This window comes from Dendropsophus ebraccatus, chromosome 3, assembly GCF_027789765.1.
Source record: "Dendropsophus ebraccatus isolate aDenEbr1 chromosome 3, aDenEbr1.pat, whole genome shotgun sequence".
Lineage (NCBI taxonomy): Eukaryota > Metazoa > Chordata > Amphibia > Anura > Hylidae > Dendropsophus > Dendropsophus ebraccatus.
The window spans coordinates 144,105,085-144,126,596 of NC_091456.1; the positions used below are offsets into that span (position 1 = coordinate 144,105,085).

Below are 21,512 nucleotides of genomic sequence, written 5' to 3' on the forward strand. Positions count from 1 at the left end.
TGATAAAGTTTATTTCACACTTAAAATCACTAATGATTATTGAGCCGTGTAATAATCTCAGTGAGTGAGTACCGACCTAGCAGATCAGCGTTCGTTTACACTAGTCATTGGGCCGTGTAATATGGCCCTAAGGGGGTAGAAATATGTTAGTTTTTAGTTTTATGTATATATTAGAGGATGCAACGTTATATGCTTTAAAGGGAAACTATCAGCAGGTTCGAAGTATCTAATCTGCTGATATGTTCCTATAGCGTACAGAGCGCTGAGGATGAAGGTAATTTTCTGTGTACTTGTAGTTTAATCCATATGCTAATGAGTGGTGGTGGTAGTCCCATCCCCAGTGCACCAAACCGTCTAATTATTATAAAAAATTAAGATACAAAGTCCCTGAAAACGGTGCCGAGAATCAAAGTAAGAACGTTACCTTCATCCTTATCGCCAAATGTGATACAAGGACATATCATCAGGCTAGATGCTTCTGTCCTGCTGATCCTTTGGGGAATATAAGTATTTACTAGAGATGAGCGCATCTTGTAATGTAGACAGGTAAGAGTGCCTGTAAATACTGCCCTAGCTGCCATCCTATAGCATTAGCAATAAGAAAATCAGAATAAAATTGTTTTATTATTTAACAGGAACCTGTCACATTTAACATAATTAAATATTAAGTATTTGTTGAAATGTGTAGATTGAAATCCATGTTATCTCTGGGTATGTGAGTCCAGTGCCCAGATGTAGCTGTCATTCTCTAAGTAGGACTGGCCACTGTACTTATAAGCTCAGACTGAGATTTCAATAAATAAAATCCAAATCACTTTTGAAATTTGTATTTGCTATGATGTATTTGAAATCCTTATGTGTCCAACCCTTAATTATGTGGAATTAAAGGGGTATTTTTTATCTCAGACATAAATGGGTGATATTAATACCAAAATCTGCCCAACACCATCTTGCTTGGTTCCAATGTCCAGAGGTGACCAGGATCCAGTGTATTCCTATAGACATAAATGGGAGTTGTAGTAATGTAGCATTCAGTAGCCTCCGAGTTACAGAAAGAGCATAGCTCACAGTGCTACACTGTTTCTCTGATTCCTTATAGCATGTATGGAAATTTCAGAAACAGTGGTATCCTCTGGCTCCTGCCAAAGCACCATATGGGTTGATATCCAGAGATAGGTGCGGGTCCCAGAGTAGGGATCCACATATATCAGACACTTTTGTCTTATGGATATGCTATGAATTTCTATGATGGGAATACCCCTTTAAATTTAGAGGTTTATTTTATTGCTGTATAGTTTCTTTTCACCATTCATAAGTTCTCCAATATAGAATATCACTTAAAGGGGAACTATCAGCAAATTTGTGTAAATGAACCTGCCGATATCCCCCTTCAGCTCTTTACCTGATGTGTGCAGCCCTGGTCTTTTCTTCTGTCTGTCCCCCTGTTTTGGAGCATTTTGATGCACAGCACATATGCAAATAAGAAGAACCTTTGGAGCACCAGCCCCACAAAGAACCCCCCTGAGGCCGACCGCCTCCTATGCATGTTCATATATGCTTAATTATACTGGTCTGTAGCGCGTCTCCCTGTCTTCCTGCATATGCTTGTCAGAGACCGGTATGAACAGGCATAGGAGGCGGAGGTTGGTGCTCTGTGGGCCTGTGCTTCTAAGGTGCTCCTCATTTGCATATGTGCTGCGCATCAAAATACTCCAAAACAGCGAGACGGACAGAAAAAGAAAACCAGAGCTGTAAACATCAGGTAAAGAGCTCAAGGGGGATATTGGCAGGTTTGTTTGCACAAACTTGCTGATAGTTCCCCTTTAAAGAGTCACTGTCGTATTTTTTTTTTTTTTTTTTGCAGAAATCAATAGTCCAGGCGATTTTAAGAAACTTTGTAATTGGGTTTATTAGCCAAATCTGCCATTATCTGCATGTAAAAAGCCTTTTCCCAGGTCCCCCCCTCCTTCCTCTTTTTCATCCACTCTGAAAAATCTGAAAATTGTGACTTGTTGCAGGAGTCGTACCCTGTCTGTTCTAGGGAGAGGGGAGGGGGGAGGAGGAAGGAGGGAGTTAGCCGGCAGCAGAAAGCAGATAACAGAGGATTACAGGCACGGAGCTGGGTGACAGCTGTAATCTGAGCTCAGACAGGTCACTGGTGACTGTCACAGGAGATATCTCATGAGGGATTTGTAGATTAACTCTTTGTTGTCCTGTTTTGGTCTTTTCTTTAGCTCTCTCCATAGGAGAACAATGAAGACAGGGGGGAGAGCTTCAAACTGCTTTTTCATGATAAAAATGCATTTTTCGGATAATAAACCCAATTACAAAGTTTCTTAAAATCGCCTGGACTATTGATTTCTGCAAAAAAAAATTTCACGACAGTGACACTTTAAGCATTTTTACACACAGTACTACTGTACACATTTCAATTAAATTGAAATAAAGTCCAGGTTTTCCTTTCTGTTTACTCCATAAGTCTCCTTTTGTTTCCTGATAGTTTATGTTTTCTTGCTGACAGATGGAACTCCCCTTACACTAGATGCAATATGGAACAGGGTGCATGACAGCTATAAACCTCGGCTTCTACATGGACCTTGGGAAACTATTACTCAGCAAGTAAGATGAACAGGTTTTGAATGCTGTGTAACATTAAGAGTCATTTCTATTATGATTGCATATCACTGAGATTTTATTGAGATTTAGACTAGGGCTACACAGGTGGCCTCGGCCAAAAGTCACTGTTACATTATGTGAATGGGTTGAGGATGTGACCCATAAGTGGAGCGATCCCAACCCTGAATTCTTCAGTGCTTCCAAGTATTATTTGTACATCTTAGATTATCAGCGAGTAGCATAACATTCATTGGCTCTCTAGCTATTGGCAAAAATAAGTCTCAGCATGCCATGAGAGTCTTCGGTGGTTAGGGGTCACATAAATTTGTCAGCCAAATCTGCCACTCACACCAACTCCACCAACAGATGATGTTAGTGGACATAGGGGTGGGGCGTGATGGCATTTTACTGCTTGACCCCTTTGTTCTCTGAGAGCTTAGCTGCCGTTAGAGCTCTCTGGCTGCAGCTTATCCCTCCTCATAGAGAACATGTGTGTGGGGAGGACGAGAGAGATTCAGGGTATATGGCCACCTTTAGTTCTGCACAAGCCATATCCCTATACTGCATGAGCGATGGGGGTCTTATAATAAGATGTCATAGAAAGGGTGGTGTAATAGTAAGGAGTTGATAATACAGAGGGACCAGTATATATATGTATTCTAAGAAAGTATAGGTGACATGAAAAGGCTTTCATAAAAGCTTATCTGCAATAGACAACATTTTTAACCAAGTTAGGGCCTGTTCACACGAAATTCCGCTAGGAACCCCTGCCCACAGACTCTGGGCTTAATCCTGCCTGCTATCTCTTTCAATGGGAGGCCATGCGCACCTGTGCTCTCCGTGCCTCTCCGCTCAAAGGATAGACATGTCAATTCTTTGAGCGGAGAGGCGCGGAGAGCGGAGGCCTCCCATTGCAAGAAATAGCAGGTGTGATTCAGCGCACAGTCCAGGGGCAGGGGTTCCTAGCGGAATTTCAGCGCCGATTCCATAGTGTGAAGGGGCCCTTAGGATGACCAAATTGAATTGAGCATTACAGTGGTGCCTTGGATTACGAGGACAATATGTTCAGGGACCATGCTTGTAATCCAAATCCACTCTTAAACCAAAGCAAATTTTTCCATAAGGAATCATTGAAATGCAGACAAATGGTTACACACCCCAAAAATAATGATTAACAGGTAAAACAAACATTTAGAAAGCTGGATATGTCATATAATAAGTTACTGTAGAGTATAGCCAAGACGCATGTGGTGTATAATGTGGGCACATAAATGCAGCGCTGTCTATCCGGGGAGAGAGGGGTTACAGCTATAAAGAGATTACCTCCACAGTCCTGTCCCCTGATGCAAGCCCCAGCCTGAAGTGGATCTACCATGATATGAAAGGTGAAGGAGACTTACTGGGTCAGAGTACAGTGCTGTAGACCCCGCTATGCAGACCATGCCCCTCCTCTACTCCCCCTTCCACCCAGTACAGGGAGCTCTTAAACCAAAGCAATGCTCTTACACCAAGCTACAATTTTGAAAAATTGTGAGCTCTTCTTGCAAAACACACTTAATCCAAGTTACTCTTAAAGGTACCATTGTATATGTATATAAAAGCTTTTTACCTGAACTGACCTCTTTTTTCCCTCTTTTCCCTCGTTCGTTTTTATAGACCACACACATTTTTCAATACTTAGTGTTAGTATGCGGAACCAAAGCTAAAAATGAACCGTGCTGAAAGTGGATTGCACCACACTCCAGCATCTTCTTTATGTGCATCTGTTTACAAGTGCACAAAATCAATTACCTGCACGCAGCAGCTTAACAGGACTGCACAATGTCTCTGCCAGTCTCTGTGGGTATTGCTTGATCACTTGTAGGAACATCATTGTTCTACACCTGGAAATATGAATAGGACTCACGGTCTAGTTAGAAGACACGAGAACATGTATCTATGGTTGTATAGTTGATGACATGCTTTAAGCGTACTATGGAAGAAAAAAGTGAGGCTTGTGTTTAATAGAGTTCTGTGTCTTAACCAACCTCTCTCTTGTTTGGTCTTGCACACAGATATGTATACCCTTATAGGAAATATATAGATTTCCATATTCCATATAAAGATATAAATATGGTACTGTATATATACTTTTGAAAAATTGTCATAATTGTTTGCCACATTCGCCTACCAGCTAGACTGTGCAGCAGACATCGATGATGATGTCACTGATAAATCTGACACAAAACAAGATGGTGGGTTTAATCGCTTCTCGGCCTTTTGGCTAAGATCAAGTGTAGTATCTGTTCTTATCAGTTTAATATCTGATACGTCCCCTATCTGGGGACCACATATTAAATGGATTTTTAGAACAGGGCGATGGAAAAATAGCTTGCTCTGTCCTCTCCAGGCATTGACCTGGTATTGCAGTGCCTTCAGGTTCAGTGCACTGAAAAAAAAAGAATACGTTTCCAGACACGCATTCTGGACTTTATAATAGAGTGACGTGCAACAGACACAACCACTACCAAATATACATTGCTGTGCACCGTAAACGCTGAATAGGCTCCACCACATGCCATGCCTCTTCAGTCAGAGGAGATACCGGGAGTCAGATTCTCATCAATGTCACAGTATTAGCCTATCTTTTGGATAGGCCAAGGATATTGAAAACCTGGAACACCAACTTGATCACTTGGCCTACCTGTATCTGCCACTAAAGGGAGTTCACTGAATAGACTTACACAACTTTAATTTAATCATAAATATTTTTAAAAGTGTGCTTCCCTTAAAGGGTTTTTCCCACAACACGAATCCCACCCCAAAGTTTGCAACCTTGCATTTTTTGTTTATATTCACCCCACAAATATTATGTTTTTTTGTTTTTCCATGCATTTTATGTTAAATTTAATGGTGTCTATGGTGTACAAATGGTACAGCCCGAAAAAATTAAGATTCTAAAAATGAGCATTGTCTGTTTCCTCAAAGCCATAATAGGTTGTGTCCTTAAAGGAGTTAAACAGCACCACCTATATGGAAAGTAGCCATATTACTACTTACTTGAAAGAACATTAATGGCCAGAGATTACTATGGTTACCTATTCCGTATATTTGCTAAATTAGTTTTGTGTCCCTGATCACTTTAAGGCTATGTTCACACTATGTATAAGTACGGTCGTTGTTGCCATTGGCAACAACGGCCGTACTTTATGCGCCTGTGAACACTGCCTATTGATCTATGGGATCCCAGCTGGAGCGTATACACATCGTATATGCTCCGGACGGGATCCCGTGCGGAGTCCCAAATAACTGACATGCCAGTTTTCTGCGACCGCAATTCAGTGAATAGCAGCCATAGGAAACCCTGTCAGTTCACACAATGAAGCGAGCGGCTTCGGCCGCTTACTTCATAGTGTGCTGTGGGAGGTTCTGATTCGGGCGTGCGCTGATGCGCCCGCATCAGAACCCTTCGGCCAGAAAGATCAATTGGCTGGTACCGGCCGGGATGATCTGGGCAGAGACCGGCCGTTCTGTGACCAGGCCGGGTCACGGAACGACCGGTCTCATACAACATGTGAACATAGCCTTAAGGAGCGAGCTAGAGAAAGAAATGGAAGTTGCACCCTCTATACAAACGTTGTTGGTGCATTTAGTAATACTTCATTCTAAAGGGTCCAGGATCTAGTCCAGGGTTCAGTAACTGTGGTAAAAACCCTATAAGTCACCCACTGAAAAGTTGTACTGACTAACAATAAGGGTAATGGAAAAGTGTCGTTGTAACCTCCAATTATTATTACTTTTAATTGTCTTTCAAATGTATTTATAAGTGTGTGGTGACATCCAAGTCCGCTGGGCTGTTTAGAGGAACTATAAAACGTGTGAGGCCTGGGAAATGTTAGAAGGAACTATAAGGGATTTGAGCTGTTGGTTGTGCTGTGAAGTATTTGACACTCTTCATGAAGCAGCGCTGCACATGCTGAAGTGTGATGTCTGCCATGAGAATGATTATCCTGTTAATGCACATACAGAGCACTTGTTTCTGCCCTAGTAAAGGCCCCACTGTGTACTATGAAAGAATTAGGCCCCATAAAAAGAAACTTGTTTTATGTAAAGTTCATTAATCTGCTGTTTCTAAGCTGGAGAATAGCATCTGTCTACATAAGTAGTAAGAGGGAGAAGTGGGAAAGTTAAATAACCAAAACGCATATAAACCAAACGTCATATAAGCCAAACTGGGAATGATTGGGATCTGGTTATAAATCACACCATGTTTAGCATTGAAGTGTGCAACGTGTACTCCAGATATATGCAACTATATGACATTGGATCCCTATGTAAAAATAAAATAAATAGGTGGAAGGTGGAAAAAATATTGTCTCTAAATTATTATTTTTAGCTAGATTATTAATTCTGAGAAACTGGTTAAAGGCTGCACCACCGTCTAAGGGGAATTTGTTGAGTATTGTGGCAGCCATACAAAACATTCAAAGGGTACATTGTGGTAATAGTGGTTACCGTCTAAGGCCATGTTCACATGGCGTAAGAGACCGGCTGTTACGTGACCCTGGCCGGTCTCTAAAAAGATCATCCTGGCCGGTACTGCCATCTAAGGCCATGTTGACATGGCGTAAGAGACCGGCTGTTCCGTGACCCTGGGCGTTCTCTAAAAAGATCATCCTGGCCGGTACTGCCACAGAGTCCCCAGCCGCAGCCGCTCGCTTCGTGGTTTGCACTGACATGGTTTTCTACAGCCGCTATGCACTGAATAGCGGCCGGAGGAAACTGACATGTCAGTTCTTTGCGGCCCCGCAAGGGATCCCGGCCGGAGTGTATACCAGGGGCGGAACTACCGCCGTAGCGGCTGCTACGGGGCCCCTAGCATCGGGGGGCCCGTGGTCTGGGCCCCCGGAGCTTACTGCCTACAACACCCGGTGGCCGAGCGGGCCTCCCGGGTGTTCAGTGTTCTGATTGACAGCGCGAGAAGCCATAGGCTTCCCGCCCTGTCAATCACTCTTGTGACCGCAAGCAGCATTTGCTTGCGATCACAAGAGTGTTGCCCCCGCCCCCGACAGATCAGCAGCTTCCAAGCGAAGTCCCGGGCAGCGACATCACTGAGGTCAGTGTGCGTCACGGCGGCTGGGACTTCCGGTACAGGAAGTGACGCGCACCCTGTACCGGAAGTCCCAGCCACCGCCGCGCACACTGAGCTCAGTGGTGGCGCTGACCGGGACTTCGCCTGGAAGCTGCTGATCAGTCGGGTGCAGATGAAGAGAGAAGAAGAGGCCTGCGACCGACGTGGGATCGTGTGGTTAGGTGAGTTGTGAGTTTTTTTATTTTTATCAGAGGGGAACACTGGGGGCTGTATATATATGGGGGATGCACAGCACTAGGGGCTGTATATATATATATATATATATATATATATATACAGCCCCTAGTGCTGTGCATCCCCCATATATATATATATATATATATATATATATAGCCCCTAGTGCTGTGCATTCCCTATATATATACATATATATATATATATATATATATATATATATATATATATATGGGATGCACAGCACTAGGGGCTGTGTGTATATATATATATATATATATATATTATATATATTATATATGGGGGATGCACAGCACTAGGGGCTGTATATATATATATATATGGGGATGCACAGCACTGGGGGCTGTATATATGTGGGGGATGCACAGCACTAGGGGCTGTATATATATATATATATATATATAGGGGATGCACAGCACTAGGGGCTGTATATATATATATATATATATATATATATATGGGGGATGCACAATACTGGGGGCTGTATATATATATGGGGGAGGCAAAGCACTGGGCGTTGTATATATATATGGGAGAGGCACAGCACTGGGGGCTGTATATATGGGGGAGGGACAGCACTAGGGGCTATATATATGGGGGAGGCACAGCACTGGGGGCTGTATATATGGGGGAGGGACAGCACTGGGGGCTGTATATATATGGGGGAGGCACAGCACTGGGGGCTGTATATATAGGGGAGGGACAGCACTGGGGGCTATATATATATGGGGTAGGCACAGCACTGCAGGCTATATATATATATGGGGGATGCACAATACTGCGGGCTGTATATATATGGGGAGGCACAGCACTGGGGGCTATATATATGGGGGAGGCACAGCACTGGGGGCTATATATATGGGGGAGGCACAGCACTGGGGGCAATATATATGGGGAAGGGACAACACTGGGGGCTATATGGGGAGGCTCAACACTGGGGGCTGCATATATGGGGGAGGCACAACACTGGGGGCTATATATGGGGAGGCACAACACTTGGGGCTATATATATATATATATATGGGGGAGGGACAACACTTGGGGCTATATATATGGGGGAGGGAAAACACTGGGGGCTATATATATGGGGAGGGACAACACTGGGGGCCATTTGTAAGGGGAACAACACAGCGGGCAATCTATAAGGAGGACGTCACAGAGGAGGCATCTATAAGGGTAACTACACTGCGTGATGTATATAATAGGGCATGCGCAGGGGGGGGGTATTTATTTTAGTGGACTAAACAGAGGGGTCATCTATAAGGGGACTACACAGAGGGGGCCATATACTACAGGGCAGGGATAGGGAACCTTGGCTCTCCAGCTGTTTAAAAACTACAGCTTTAGCTTTGATTGTCTACACATGATGGGAGTTGTAGTTTTGCAACAGCTGGAGAGCTGAGGTCCCCTACCCCTGGTATAGGGGATGCACAGAGGTTGTCATCTACTATAAACACAGAGGGGCTCTCTACTATAGTAGATGCACACAGGGCCATCTATGTGGAAGACTGAACAAGGGACTATCTATAAGGAGCCAGGGCTACCCACTGAAAGAGGGCTTAAAGGGGCCAAAACAGATGTGCAGTGTGTATAGAGATGAGGATGGTGCCAGAGTGAGGAGCCTAATATGTCTGTCTGACAGATTCTGCGGATTCGTGGCTCGGAGAAGTTCTCATAATGGCCCAGGACAGATGGAGAAGAAGATGAAAAGTGAAGAACTCCGATCAGAGAAGAAGTCCCCTGTGAGTCACTAAATATATTTGCACTGTAATTTATATGTAGTACAGACCCTGTGTAGAGCTGGGTGTGTTGACGGTGTAGTGGTCGGTTGAGGGGGGGGGGGGCCCAATTAAAAGTTTGCTATGGGGCCCAGCCATTTCTAGTTACGCCCCTGGTGTATACTATGTGTATACGCTCCGGCTGGGATCCCATAGACGGCTATGCAACGTATATAACGCCCGTGATTTTACAAAAATATACGTCTTGTGAATATAGCCTAAAAGCACATTTCTCCAAATGAGGTCTATGGATTGAGGCATAACTTAACCCCTAGACGACCCTGGACGTAGGGTTACGTCATGGAAGTCTGTCCCCAGACGACCCATGACGTAACTCTACGTCCTGGGTGTTTCTCCCACTATGAAGCGTGCTCCGGAGCGGAGCGCGCTTCATAGCAGGTGGGGGCCGGCTGCAATCAGCAGCCGGGACCTCACCGGCAATGACACGCTGCAGCGATCGCGCTGCCGCGTGTCATTAACCCCTTAAACGCCGCGCGACCGCGGCGTTTAAGTGTAAGTGACAGGGGGAGTCCCCTGTCACTTACCGATCGGGACCCCCGCAGTGTGACTGCGGGGGTCCCGATCGTTGAAACGGACTGCCGGAGGTCTCTCACCTGCCTCCGTGCGGTCCGTTCGGCGATCTGCTACACTAAGCCTGCACAGGCAGGCTCAATGAGCAGATCGCCGATAACACTGATCAATGCTATGCCTATGGCATAGCATTCATCAGTGTAGAAATCAAAGTAATGTATGTAGAAGTCCCCCAAAGGGACTTCAAAAGTGTAAAAAAAAAAAGTTCAAAACACTAACACACTACCCCAAAACCCCTCCCCCAATAAAAGTCTAAATCACCCCCCTTTCCCATTATATAAATAAAACATATAAAAATGAATAAATAGATAAACATATAATATACCGTAGCGTGCGTAATTGTCCGATCTATTAAAATATAACAAGCGGCATTGCGACCGGTAAACGGCGTACACGAAAAGAGGGGAAAAAGTGCGCAGATTACCGATTTTATGTTACATTATATATTAAAAAAAATCAATAAAAAGTGATCAAAATGTCCGATCTTAACAAATATGGTATTAATAAAAACTAGAGATCATGGCGGAAAAAATGACACCCCATACAGCCCCGTAGGTGAAAAAATAAAACCGTTATAAGCGTCACAATAGGCCCATTTTATTAAAATTTAATTGCCAAAAAAAGGATTTCATAAAAAAAATATATATATATAACATTAGAGAATCTGTGTAACCTGCATATGGTTGTGTTCGGACTGACCTATAGAATAATAGTGTCATGTCGCTGTTACCATATAGTGCATTACGTAGACACAGGAACCCCCCAAACGTTACCATATTGCATTCTTTTTTACGATTTCACCTATTTATATCTTCATAAATAATATATTTGGAATTCCGTCATACATGTTATGAAAAAATGAATGACGCCATTACAAAGTACAACTATTGCTGTAAAAAACAAGCACTTACATGGCTTGTAGATAGAAAACTGAGAGTGCTAGAGCTCTTAGAAGGGGAGGAGGGAAAAACGAAAGCACTAAGATCAAAATTTGCGCAGTCCACTGGGTCATTTTGGGCCAGGTCCTCAAAGGGTTAAGGGCAGATAAGTACATTAGCCATATAAAGACGGGATTATGTATTAGATGTCTGGATACTTGGTTATACATTTATTTGTTAAGTAAGATATTTTTTTTCTCTCTCGGTTTCAGATGGGATGGGGGGGATGTTGAGGAGGGGGGGGGAAAGGTCTTAGAAGATTAGAATCTAGCATAAATACACAATTTTTTTTTTTATTTAAACCATTTTCTGTGAATCGGCTTTTTAAATCTGAAAAATTAAAAAAATAAAAACATGTTTATAGCCATGGTCCATTTTATAATTAAAACTATAGCTAAAGCGTCATGCTTTTTAATACAGTTAAATAAATTATACCAAGGTATACCAGTCACAGAGTCAACGAAAAAAAAATAAAAAAGTTCAAGTGAATCTGTGACCAACTGACTTCTTACCAAGCTGGTTGCACCTCTGGATAGATATCACTGAAAGCACTCAGAGCATACCTCTATTGCCTGTGCCTGTGTTTTTATTTTCCTAAAAAGACACCCTTTTTTGGGCTGTGAATGGTGTCAAAGAGGCAGCGCCTATTATTCACTGCTACGCCCTACTGTGCTGTATGCAGAGTGTATGTGGCTGATTAAGTAAGGGGCAGGCATACAGCACACTGAGGTGTAGCAGCACTAGGGCCCTGGGAATAATAAGCTTCCCTTCTTTGACAACATTCTCAGCCCAGATAAAGTTTTTTTATTGTTTCCATGATAACTAAAAAAAAAAAAAAATTATGTAAATTGAAAACTTGCTTTATATCACATCTACTGTTGATTTTAAAAATTATAACGACAAGGACACTTTAAGCATTACTGTTAATTGCAGTAACTTTTGACATATCCTCAAACATATAAATACTTATCGCACACAGTCTCCTGAGATTTGCTGCAATCCCGAGATACAGCCATGTGGTCTGCAACAGTGTGCTCTACTCCCAGGCCAGCAGGGACATCAGCTCGTTCACTCGATAGAATGCTATGATGTGAACAAGTCAAATTTGACTGACAGTTAGGGAGAGATGTGCACGCTGGTGGCTGTATCTCAAGATCAACCAACAAAACACAGTAATCATTGAACTCAAGGAGAACAGCGAAAAAAAATTCCAATGAAGTACTCAATCAAGAGTCTCCACTGATGCCCCCAAAAATTTAAATATGCAAAACAAGAGTCCGTGGAGCCTCAGTTACGAGTCTCAAAACACGGGATAGCCAGATATCTCTAGCCTGTTGCCAACGGGGTGCCTCCATGATGGGGAGAGCACCACACCACCCTGATAAATAACCCCTTAAGTCCCACTCGGTTGCGAGTATTGGAACATAGACAGGGAAACAACAGGGTGGCTCCTTTTGTCAATGTCTAACTCAAGGTGCGAGTATTGCGATCATGACAAGGGCTTACAAAGGCAGGCATCCACCCACAGACAGCCATTTCGGGGTATTTGCCCCCATCATGGAGGCATCCCGTTGGCAACAGGCTAGAGATATCTGGCTATCCTGTGTTTTGAGACTCGTAACTGAGGCTCCACGGACTCTTGTTTTGCATATTTAAATTTTTGGGGGCATCAGTGGAGACTCTTGATTGAGTACGTCATTGGAATTTTTTTTCGCTGTTCTCCTTGAGTTCAGTGATTACTGTGTTTTGTTGGTTGATTTGTCATTGCCCCAACTAGCCAGAATCCTACCCCACACTGACGAGGGGCAAATACCCCGAAACGGCTGTCTGTGGGTGGAGGCCTGCCTTTGTAAGACCTTGTCATGATCGCAATGCTCGCACCTTGAGTTAGACATTGATAAAAGGGGCCACCCTGTTGTTTCCCTGTCTATGTTCCAATACTCGCAACCGAGTGGGACTTAAGGGGTTATTTATCAGGGTGGTGTGGTGCTCTCTCCATCATGGAGGCACCCCGTTGGCAACAGGCTAGAGATATCTGGCTATCCCGTGTTTTGAGACTCGTAACTGAGGCTCCACGGACTCTTGTTTTGTATCTCAAGATCACAGCGAGTCTCAGAAGTTGGACCGGGTGCGATCAGTAACTTTTGACTTGAATAAGGACATGACAAAAGTTACTGAAAATTACAGTAACACCTTAAAGGGGTAGTGCGGCGCTAAACAATTATTCACAAAATAACACACTTTACAAAGTTATACAACTTTATAATGTATGTTATGTATGTGAATGGCCCCCTTCCCCGTGTTTCCCCCCACCCACGCCAGACCCGGAAGCGTGATGCACTATACTCACCTGATTAGTGTCAACCCCCTTCCGCCATCTTGGGACTATGATGTCATCTTCAGGAGGCCGTCCAAACCGCTTCATCCGTCCCTCGTGCCGGCCCCCCTCTGCCGCGTCATAACTGTGCTCAGCCGCGATTGGCTGAGCATAGTTATGCTAAGCCAATCGCAGCTGATGACGCGGCAAAAGGGGGCGGCACAAGGGACGGATGGAGCGGTTTGGCCGGCCACCCGAAGATGACATCATTGTCTTAAGATGGAGGACGGAGGTCGACACGAATGCGGTAAGTATAGTGCATCACACTTCTGGGTCTGGCGGGGGGGGGGGGGACACGGGGAAGGGGGCCATTCACATACATAACATACATTACAAAGTTGTATAACTTTGTAATGTATGTTATTTTGTGAATAATTGTTTAGCGCCGCACTACCCCTTTAAAGGTCTGATGTTATATTCGACCCCAGTGCTTTATTTATTGCTAAGTAGTTTTGTGCTGTAATGTCCTCCAAGCTGATGCTTTTTTACAGAGGGTGAGCTATTTGTGTGCTATAAAATGATAGTGGAACAGGATCTCCTTCTGTGTTCAATGTATCAGAGGCAGCAGGTAGAGATAAATCCTTCAAAGGGCAAAAACTAGTAAAAATAACCCATATAGAGTACAAATCTTGGCCCAAACTAGTGCTAGTTGCTGATCTCTGGGGTCTGGATCCTAACACCCTTGGCAAACAAGTGGTATTTACCAAGGTAAGCTGTCTTCTTGAAGACATTTCCCCTGCCGTAGCTGGCTCAAGCCCACTGTTTGCTAGTGGCTTTCCACTGTCGCAAAGTGGGGAGACAACAATAAGTATTTCATCCATATTGCCTAATAGGGCGTATAGACAGACGTGTCCTTCTTGAACAACCCCTATAAAGAGCAAAATACTGAACATTAAAGGGGTTTTCCAGCAAAAATCAGCTGGTTTCAGATAGAATTAAATTACAAATCTAAATCTATTTAAAAGTCTCAAGTCTTTCAATACTTCAGCTGCTGTATGTCGCGCAGGAAGTGGTGTTTTTTTTCATTCTGACACAGTGCTCTCTGTCCGAGACAGGAACTGTCCAGAGCAGAAGACAGTTCCTGACATGGATAGAGGTGGCAGCAGAGAGCACTGTGTCAGACTGAAAAGAAAGCACCACTTCCTGCAGGGCATACAGCAGCTGATAAGTATGGGAAGACCTGAGATTTTTAATTAGAATTAAATTACAAATCTATATAATTTTCTAAAACCAGTTGAAAGAAAAAGATTTTTGCTGGATAACCCTTTTAAGAGGTTAATAAACACTACACTATGGAAATAGTAGATACCTAGATGTTATCATGCTCATATAATTGTGTGGATAATGGCATACAGTTCCTCTCTGGAGTACTGCATGTACTTTATTTACCGAAAAGTGTGTGTATATATATATATATACACTACCGTTCAAAAGTTTGGGGTCACCCAAACAATTTTGTGTTTTCCATGAAAAGTCACACTTATTCACCACCATACGTTGTGAAATGAATAGAAAATAGAGTCAAGACATTGACAAGGTTAGAAATAATGATTTGTATTTGAAATAACATTGTTTTCACATCAAACTTTGCTTTCGTCAAAGAATCCTCCTTTTGCAGCAATTACAGCATTGCACACCTTTGGCATTCTAGCTATTAATCTGTTGAGGTAAGCTGGAGAAATTGCACCACACACTTCTAGAAGCAGCTCCCACAAGTTGGATTGGTTGGATGGGCACTTCTGGTGTACCATACGGTCAAGCTGCTCCCACAACAGCTCAATGGGGTTCAGATCTGGTGACTGCGCTGGCCACTCCATTACCGATAGAATACCAGCCTGCTTCTGCTGTAAATAGTTCTTGCACAATTTGGAGGTGTGTTTAGGGTTTCCAGTCTTTCTCTGTCCAATGTCTGTGTTCTTTTTCCCATCTTAATCTTTTTCTTTTATTGGCCAGTCTCAGATATGGCTTTTTCTTTGCCACTCCTGCAGCCGCCTCTTCACTGTAGATGTTGACACTGGTGTTTTGCGGGGACTATTTAATGAAGATGCCAGTTGGGGACCTGTGAGGCGTCTGTTTCTCAAACTTAGAGACTGGTTAGAGCCTGTTTGTGCTGTCCTCTGAAGGGAGTAGTACACACCGTTGTAGGAAATCTTCAATTTCTTAGCAATTTCTCACATGGAATAGCCTTCATTTCTAAGAACAAGAATAGACTGTCGAGTTTCAGATGAAAGTTCTCTTTTTCTGGCCATTTTGAGCGTTTAATTGACCCACCAAATGTGATGCTCCAGAAACACAATCTGCTCTAAAGGAAGGTCAGTTTTGTAGCTTCTGTAATGAGCTAGACTGTTTTCAGATGTGTGAACATGATTGCACAAGGGTTTTCTAATCATCAGTTAGCCTTCTGAGCCAATGAGCAAACACATTGTACCATTAGAACACTGGAGTGATAGTTGCTGGAAATGGGCCTCTATACACCTATGTAGATATTGCACCAAAAACCAGACATTTGCAGCTAGAATAGTCATTTACCACATTAGCAATGTATAGAGTGTATTAGTTTAACCCCTTAACGACATCGGGCGTAAATTTACGCCCTGATGCCGCTAAGGGAGTTCAGATCTGAACCACGGCGTTCCCGGGTGCCGCGTGTAGCCCGGGACCGTAGGTATTAGCGGGCACGGTCCGATTGCCGTGCCCGCTAATACAGTAATCAGATGCAGCTGTCAAACATGACAGCTGCATCCGATTACCGGATTCAGCCGTTCCCTGGTGTCTAGTGGAGGAGCGATCTCCGTTTCTGAAGCCGGCCGGGGACCGCTCCAAGATGGCGCCGTCCCCGACTCGGCACTCGTTTACTTCCGGCTGCAGCAGCCGAAAGCAAACGAGTGCCGATCTCATGGATCTCTGCAGCATATCTATGCTGCAGAGATCTCTATGAGAGATCAAAGCACTTATACTAGAAGTCCCCCAGGGGGGCTTCTAGTATAAGTGTTAAAGTAAAAAAAAAAGTGTTGTTAATAGTAAAAAGCCCCCTCCCCTAATAAAAGTCTGAATCACCCCCCTTTTCCCAGGTTATAAATAAAAGTAAATAAATAAATAAATAAATAAACAAACATGTTTGCTATCGCCGCGTGCGTAATCGCCCAAACTATTAATTAATCACATTCCTGATCTCGCACGGTAAATCGCGTCAGCGCAAAAAAATCCCAAAGTGCAAAATTGCGCATTTTTGGTCGCATCAAATCCAGAAAAATTGTAATAAAAAGCGATCAAAAAGTCGTATATGCGCAATCAAGGTACCGATAGAAAGATCACATCATGGCGCAAAAAATGACACCTCGCACAGCCCCACAGACCAAAGGATAAAAGCGCTATAAGCCTGGGAATGGAGCGATTTTAAGTGACGTATATTTGTTGACAATGGTTTAAATTTTTTACAGGCCATCAGATACAATATAAGTTATACATGTTACATATCGTTTTAATCGTAACGACTTGAGGAACATATATAACAAGTCAGTTTTACCCCAGGGCGAATGGCGTAAAAACACATTTCCCCCAAATAAACAAAATGCTTTTTTTTTTCAATTTCACCACACTTTGAATTTTTTTCTGGTTTCGCAGTATACTTTATGCAAAAATTCAGCCTGTCATTGCAAAGTACAATTAGTGACGCAAAAAATAAGGGCTCATGTGGGTTTCTAGGTGGAAAAATGCAAGTGCTATGGCCTTTTAAAGGGAACCATTCACCCCCTGGCCCCAGGCAGAAACTGACATACAGTGACATAAAGGTCAATATACTTACCACATCGGTCCCGTCCCGAATCCCGTTGTTGACACGGAGAAATTGGCGATTCTTCTTCTTGCGCCCATTATGGTAATGAGCGCCGCCGGGTCCGAAGTCCAGCCTTCTCCCCGCCTCCGACACTTGATTAACGCCGGGTCCTCTTCCTCCCCGTTTTCTTTCTTCTCGCCGGATCCCGCGCAGGGGCCGTGACAGTCGTTTTCGGCGCATGCGCAGTTCACAATTGAAGCCGCTCTGCAGCTTCACTATTTACTGCGCGTGCGCCGAATGCCTCGAACACGTATCCTGTTTACCGCGCAGGCGCAGAAAGGTGATGAGACCATCGCAACGGCGCCTGCGCGGGAATTCGTCAGAAGACTGAAGACTGAAGACGTCAATCAAGTTCCAGGAGGCGTGGATGGGCGGCGACGAGAAGAGGACCTCATGAATAAGTTGGACTCGTCCGTCGTTTCCTATGGACGTTGGACTCATCTCAGCTCATTACCATAATGGGCGGGAGAAGAAGAATCGGCGATTTCTCCATGTCAACAACGGGATCCGGGACGGGACCGGGAGCGATGTGGTAAGTATATTGACCTTTATGTCACTGTATGTCAGTTTCTGCCGGGGGCCACGGGGTGAATGGTTCCCTTTAAGCACAAGGAGGAAAAAACTAAAACGCAAAAATCGAAATTTGCTCTGTCCTTAAAGGGTTAAAGTTAGGACTAGTTTAAAGTTATTTTCATTGAAAAGTACAGTGCTTTTCCTTCAAAAATAAGGACATTTCAATGTGACCCCAAACTTTTGAACGGTAGTGTGTGTGTGTGTGTATATATATATATATATATATATATATATATATATATATATATATATATACACATATTCTAATGCTTTACAGCATGTGTTTTGTTTGATCCTTGAGAAACATTTATGCACAGTGTGCAGTATGAAACACCTGCGCTCTCCAGCAGTATCAGGCATTTGGTCTACAAGATGGAGATGTAGTGGTATGAACAGCAGATGGTAGCATAGTCAAACACTTGTAGTTCTGCCGTTTCACTTCCCTGCACAGTCTGTTGTGTTCTTACAGCATAACTTCTCCAGCATGTCTATTAAAAAGCCCAGTAAGAAGAACAAGCCGCGGCAAGGAGAATGAATTTTAAACATTCTGGCGCGTTTGTTTCTTGAAATCTGATTGATGTAATTTGTAAATTTTTTTTTTATAAAACATTTATAAAAAGGAGATCCAGATTCTCATGTATATGGACTTAAGAGAAAGTGGAGCAGTTGCCCACAATAGCCAGTTATTTTTCTACAACATAGGTTTGAAAATCAAGAAATTAAAGGAGAAAAAACTAAATGTAGATGTCTTTAATGGTTATTGTTTTTTTAACCCCTAAAGGACCAGGCCATATTTCAGGCTCATGGCTTTTTTATTTTCCGGTCTCAGTATTATAAGACTAAATAAGACCTTGATATAAGACACAAGACTAAACAAGGCCTTCATATTTGCAAGACATATACTTACTTTTTTAATAGTTTGCTGTAGCATTTAATTTATGCATTTTTTGCATCACTGACCTACAAGTCTATACCTATAGGGAACTTGTCATGACAACTCATCGATGTGGTCCCTGGCGGTTTCTTCCTGTCACACCAGCTACTAAATCAGTGAGAGATCTATCAATCCGTGGTGATGTGACAGGGAGAAACCCCCAGAGACTGCTGATGGGACTCATGGTTCAGGCAGCATGATAGTCATTATAGTCATAAGACTATGTTCACACACAGTAAATATATAGTAAAATATGGTCTTAAAGGGGTATTCTGGGAAAAATTTACTTTTCACTTTAAAAAGTTGGAGATCGCAGGGGCCCTGAACCCCCCCCCCCCCCACCCCCACCTGCGATCACCCTGTCGGGCCCAGCCAGCTCTGTTACGAACAGATCGGCGGGTACGGCAAGCGACAGGCGGCTCTATTTATTTCTATTGAGTGACGGAAAGAGCCGAGTACAGCGCTCTTCCTGCATACTCAGTTCTTTCCATCGCTCCATAGGAATGAATAGAGCCACGGGTCACGTGCTGGCTTAGGCCTATATTCATAACAGAGCCAGCGGGGTCCGATATAGAGATCGCCGGGGGGTTCAGGGGTCGGACCCCCTGCGATCACCTACTTTTCCTCTATCCTGGGTATAGGGGAAAAGTTTTTTTTTCCGAAACACCCCTTTCATTTTGAGTGAAAATAAAACAATGTGTTAACAGGCATGTTGGTCTGTCTTGTTGGGTGGCTAACCTCCGGAAATTGCCTAGGCCTGCTAAATTTATGAATATTGATCACTATTTATTTTATCTTTATGCTTGTATAACACATTTGTGGTTGTCAACAAGCGTCATTCATTTTCACTGTAGCCTGCCCACAATATTATAGCAGGGACAACCTGTAATCATTCTGAATCTTAGACAATAGCTGTTTTGATTTTTTTTTTTTTTTACTTACATTTGTCTTTTTAATATTCTGTGATTATATTAGTCACATGTTATGCATCAGCTGCCCAGTTGTCTCTATTGCTTACGGATGATGTCGAGGAAGCTGAATCGTAGTATGAAGGTCGGCACTAATTGTGCACATGCATAGGGTTAACCTCCAGATACTTAGAAATAAGTTATGCCCTGCACTCAGGTATGGATACAGTTAATAAAGGCTTTCCGGCAGGCCGAAATGTGTGGTGGGGATGTCTAATTACCATATTATTTATTATTGAATAAACAACAAGTGTCCTTCAAGCATACAAAAGTGCTGGACATTACTTATATCTAAAGATGGGGCAAGCTGACTGAGACACAATGGCCGCAATCTACTTCTTATGACACCAGAGCTCTAAACAGGGATGTGATCATTAACCCCATTTATTAACCTAGAGCACCATAGATTGAAGCATTAAAGGGGGTCTTTAAACTATAAAGTTTTAAAAAATGTAGCTCAAGCAGGGAAACCATATTTACCATACATGTTCTTAAGCCATGCTTCTGTAACAAAGCCCCACTCCCTGATGCCCTGTACATCATGGTTAGTGGTTGGGGCGAGACATGCCCGTCATCCAATCAGCAGGTAAAGCCGGACACCACCATAGTCAGTGATTGGCTGATGGGCATGTCTCACGTGTCACTGTATCTAGCAGGGATAAGAGTATTAAAGGGGACTTCCAGGTTTTTATATTACTGGCCTATTCTTCAAATATCCCATTAGTGGGAGTACAGAGCCTGACATTATTCAGTCGCCTTACCTGGTACACGTATTGCACTCATACCAATGAAGTGAATGGGATGAGTTGCAATACCAAGTGCCACCACTGCCTGATGTATAGAGCTGTGTCTAATAGGAAGGGAAGATGCTGGGTTTAGATATCTATAGGCCATCTATGTGAGGGTCCTTTTACACGTATTAATCACTTAAGCACTTGTTAAAGAGGACCTGTCAACCCCCGTGTCGGGGCAGAGCCCGGCCGACCCCCGTTGGAGACCCTTATATTTACCCCGTGCACGGAGTCCTGCTCCTGGACCCGCTCCCGTTGCCGAGATATCGCCGTCGGAAGCCCAGCGCGCACTCAACAGAAATGAGTCCGACGCTCATAGAGAATGAATGGAGCCGCCATTCTCTATGAGTGTCAGACTCATCTCTGATGAGCGTGCGCTCTGCTTTTGACGGCAACAGGAGCGTGTCCAGGAGCAGGACTCCGTGCACGGGGTAAATATAAGGGTCTCCACCAAGGGGTCGGCCGGGCTCTGCCCCGACACTGGGGGTGACAGGTTTCCCTCAAGCAAACAACTGTGTAATTGTTTTTGTATATATTCTGTGAATAATCTTAATTGCCTTTGTATCTACAGCATATACTATGAACAACTGAAAGACTTAGAGAATGGCAATAATGGGGTTAGCCCAAAAGATGCGATCAACGACATACAAACAAATTTTTATTCATCGTTTGATCCTTGCCTTGTTTACACCAGAGGATTATGGCTTGATTTGTATGATTTAACACTTTTGTTGCACGATAATTGGCCCGTGTAAAAGGCCTTTAGCCCTTTAAGGACAAAGACA

The 21,512-nt window shown here is 43.4% G+C and overlaps 1 protein-coding gene and 1 non-coding gene across 2 annotated transcripts in view; both read left to right on the forward strand.

Moving 5' to 3' along the window:
• The window catches only part of ATG10 (autophagy related 10), a 150,409-nt gene that overhangs the window by 117,756 nt on the left and 11,141 nt on the right, over positions 1–21,512 (forward strand). Inside the window, exon 6 of the mRNA XM_069962870.1 lies at positions 2,522–2,619. Within this exon, the coding sequence (XP_069818971.1) occupies positions 2,522–2,619 (98 nt within the window). The remainder of the gene's footprint in view (positions 1–2,521; positions 2,620–21,512) is intronic.
• On the forward strand, positions 4,860–5,050 carry LOC138787638 (U2 spliceosomal RNA). The gene has a single exon (XR_011362403.1). It is a non-coding gene; the product is annotated as a U2 spliceosomal RNA (small nuclear RNA).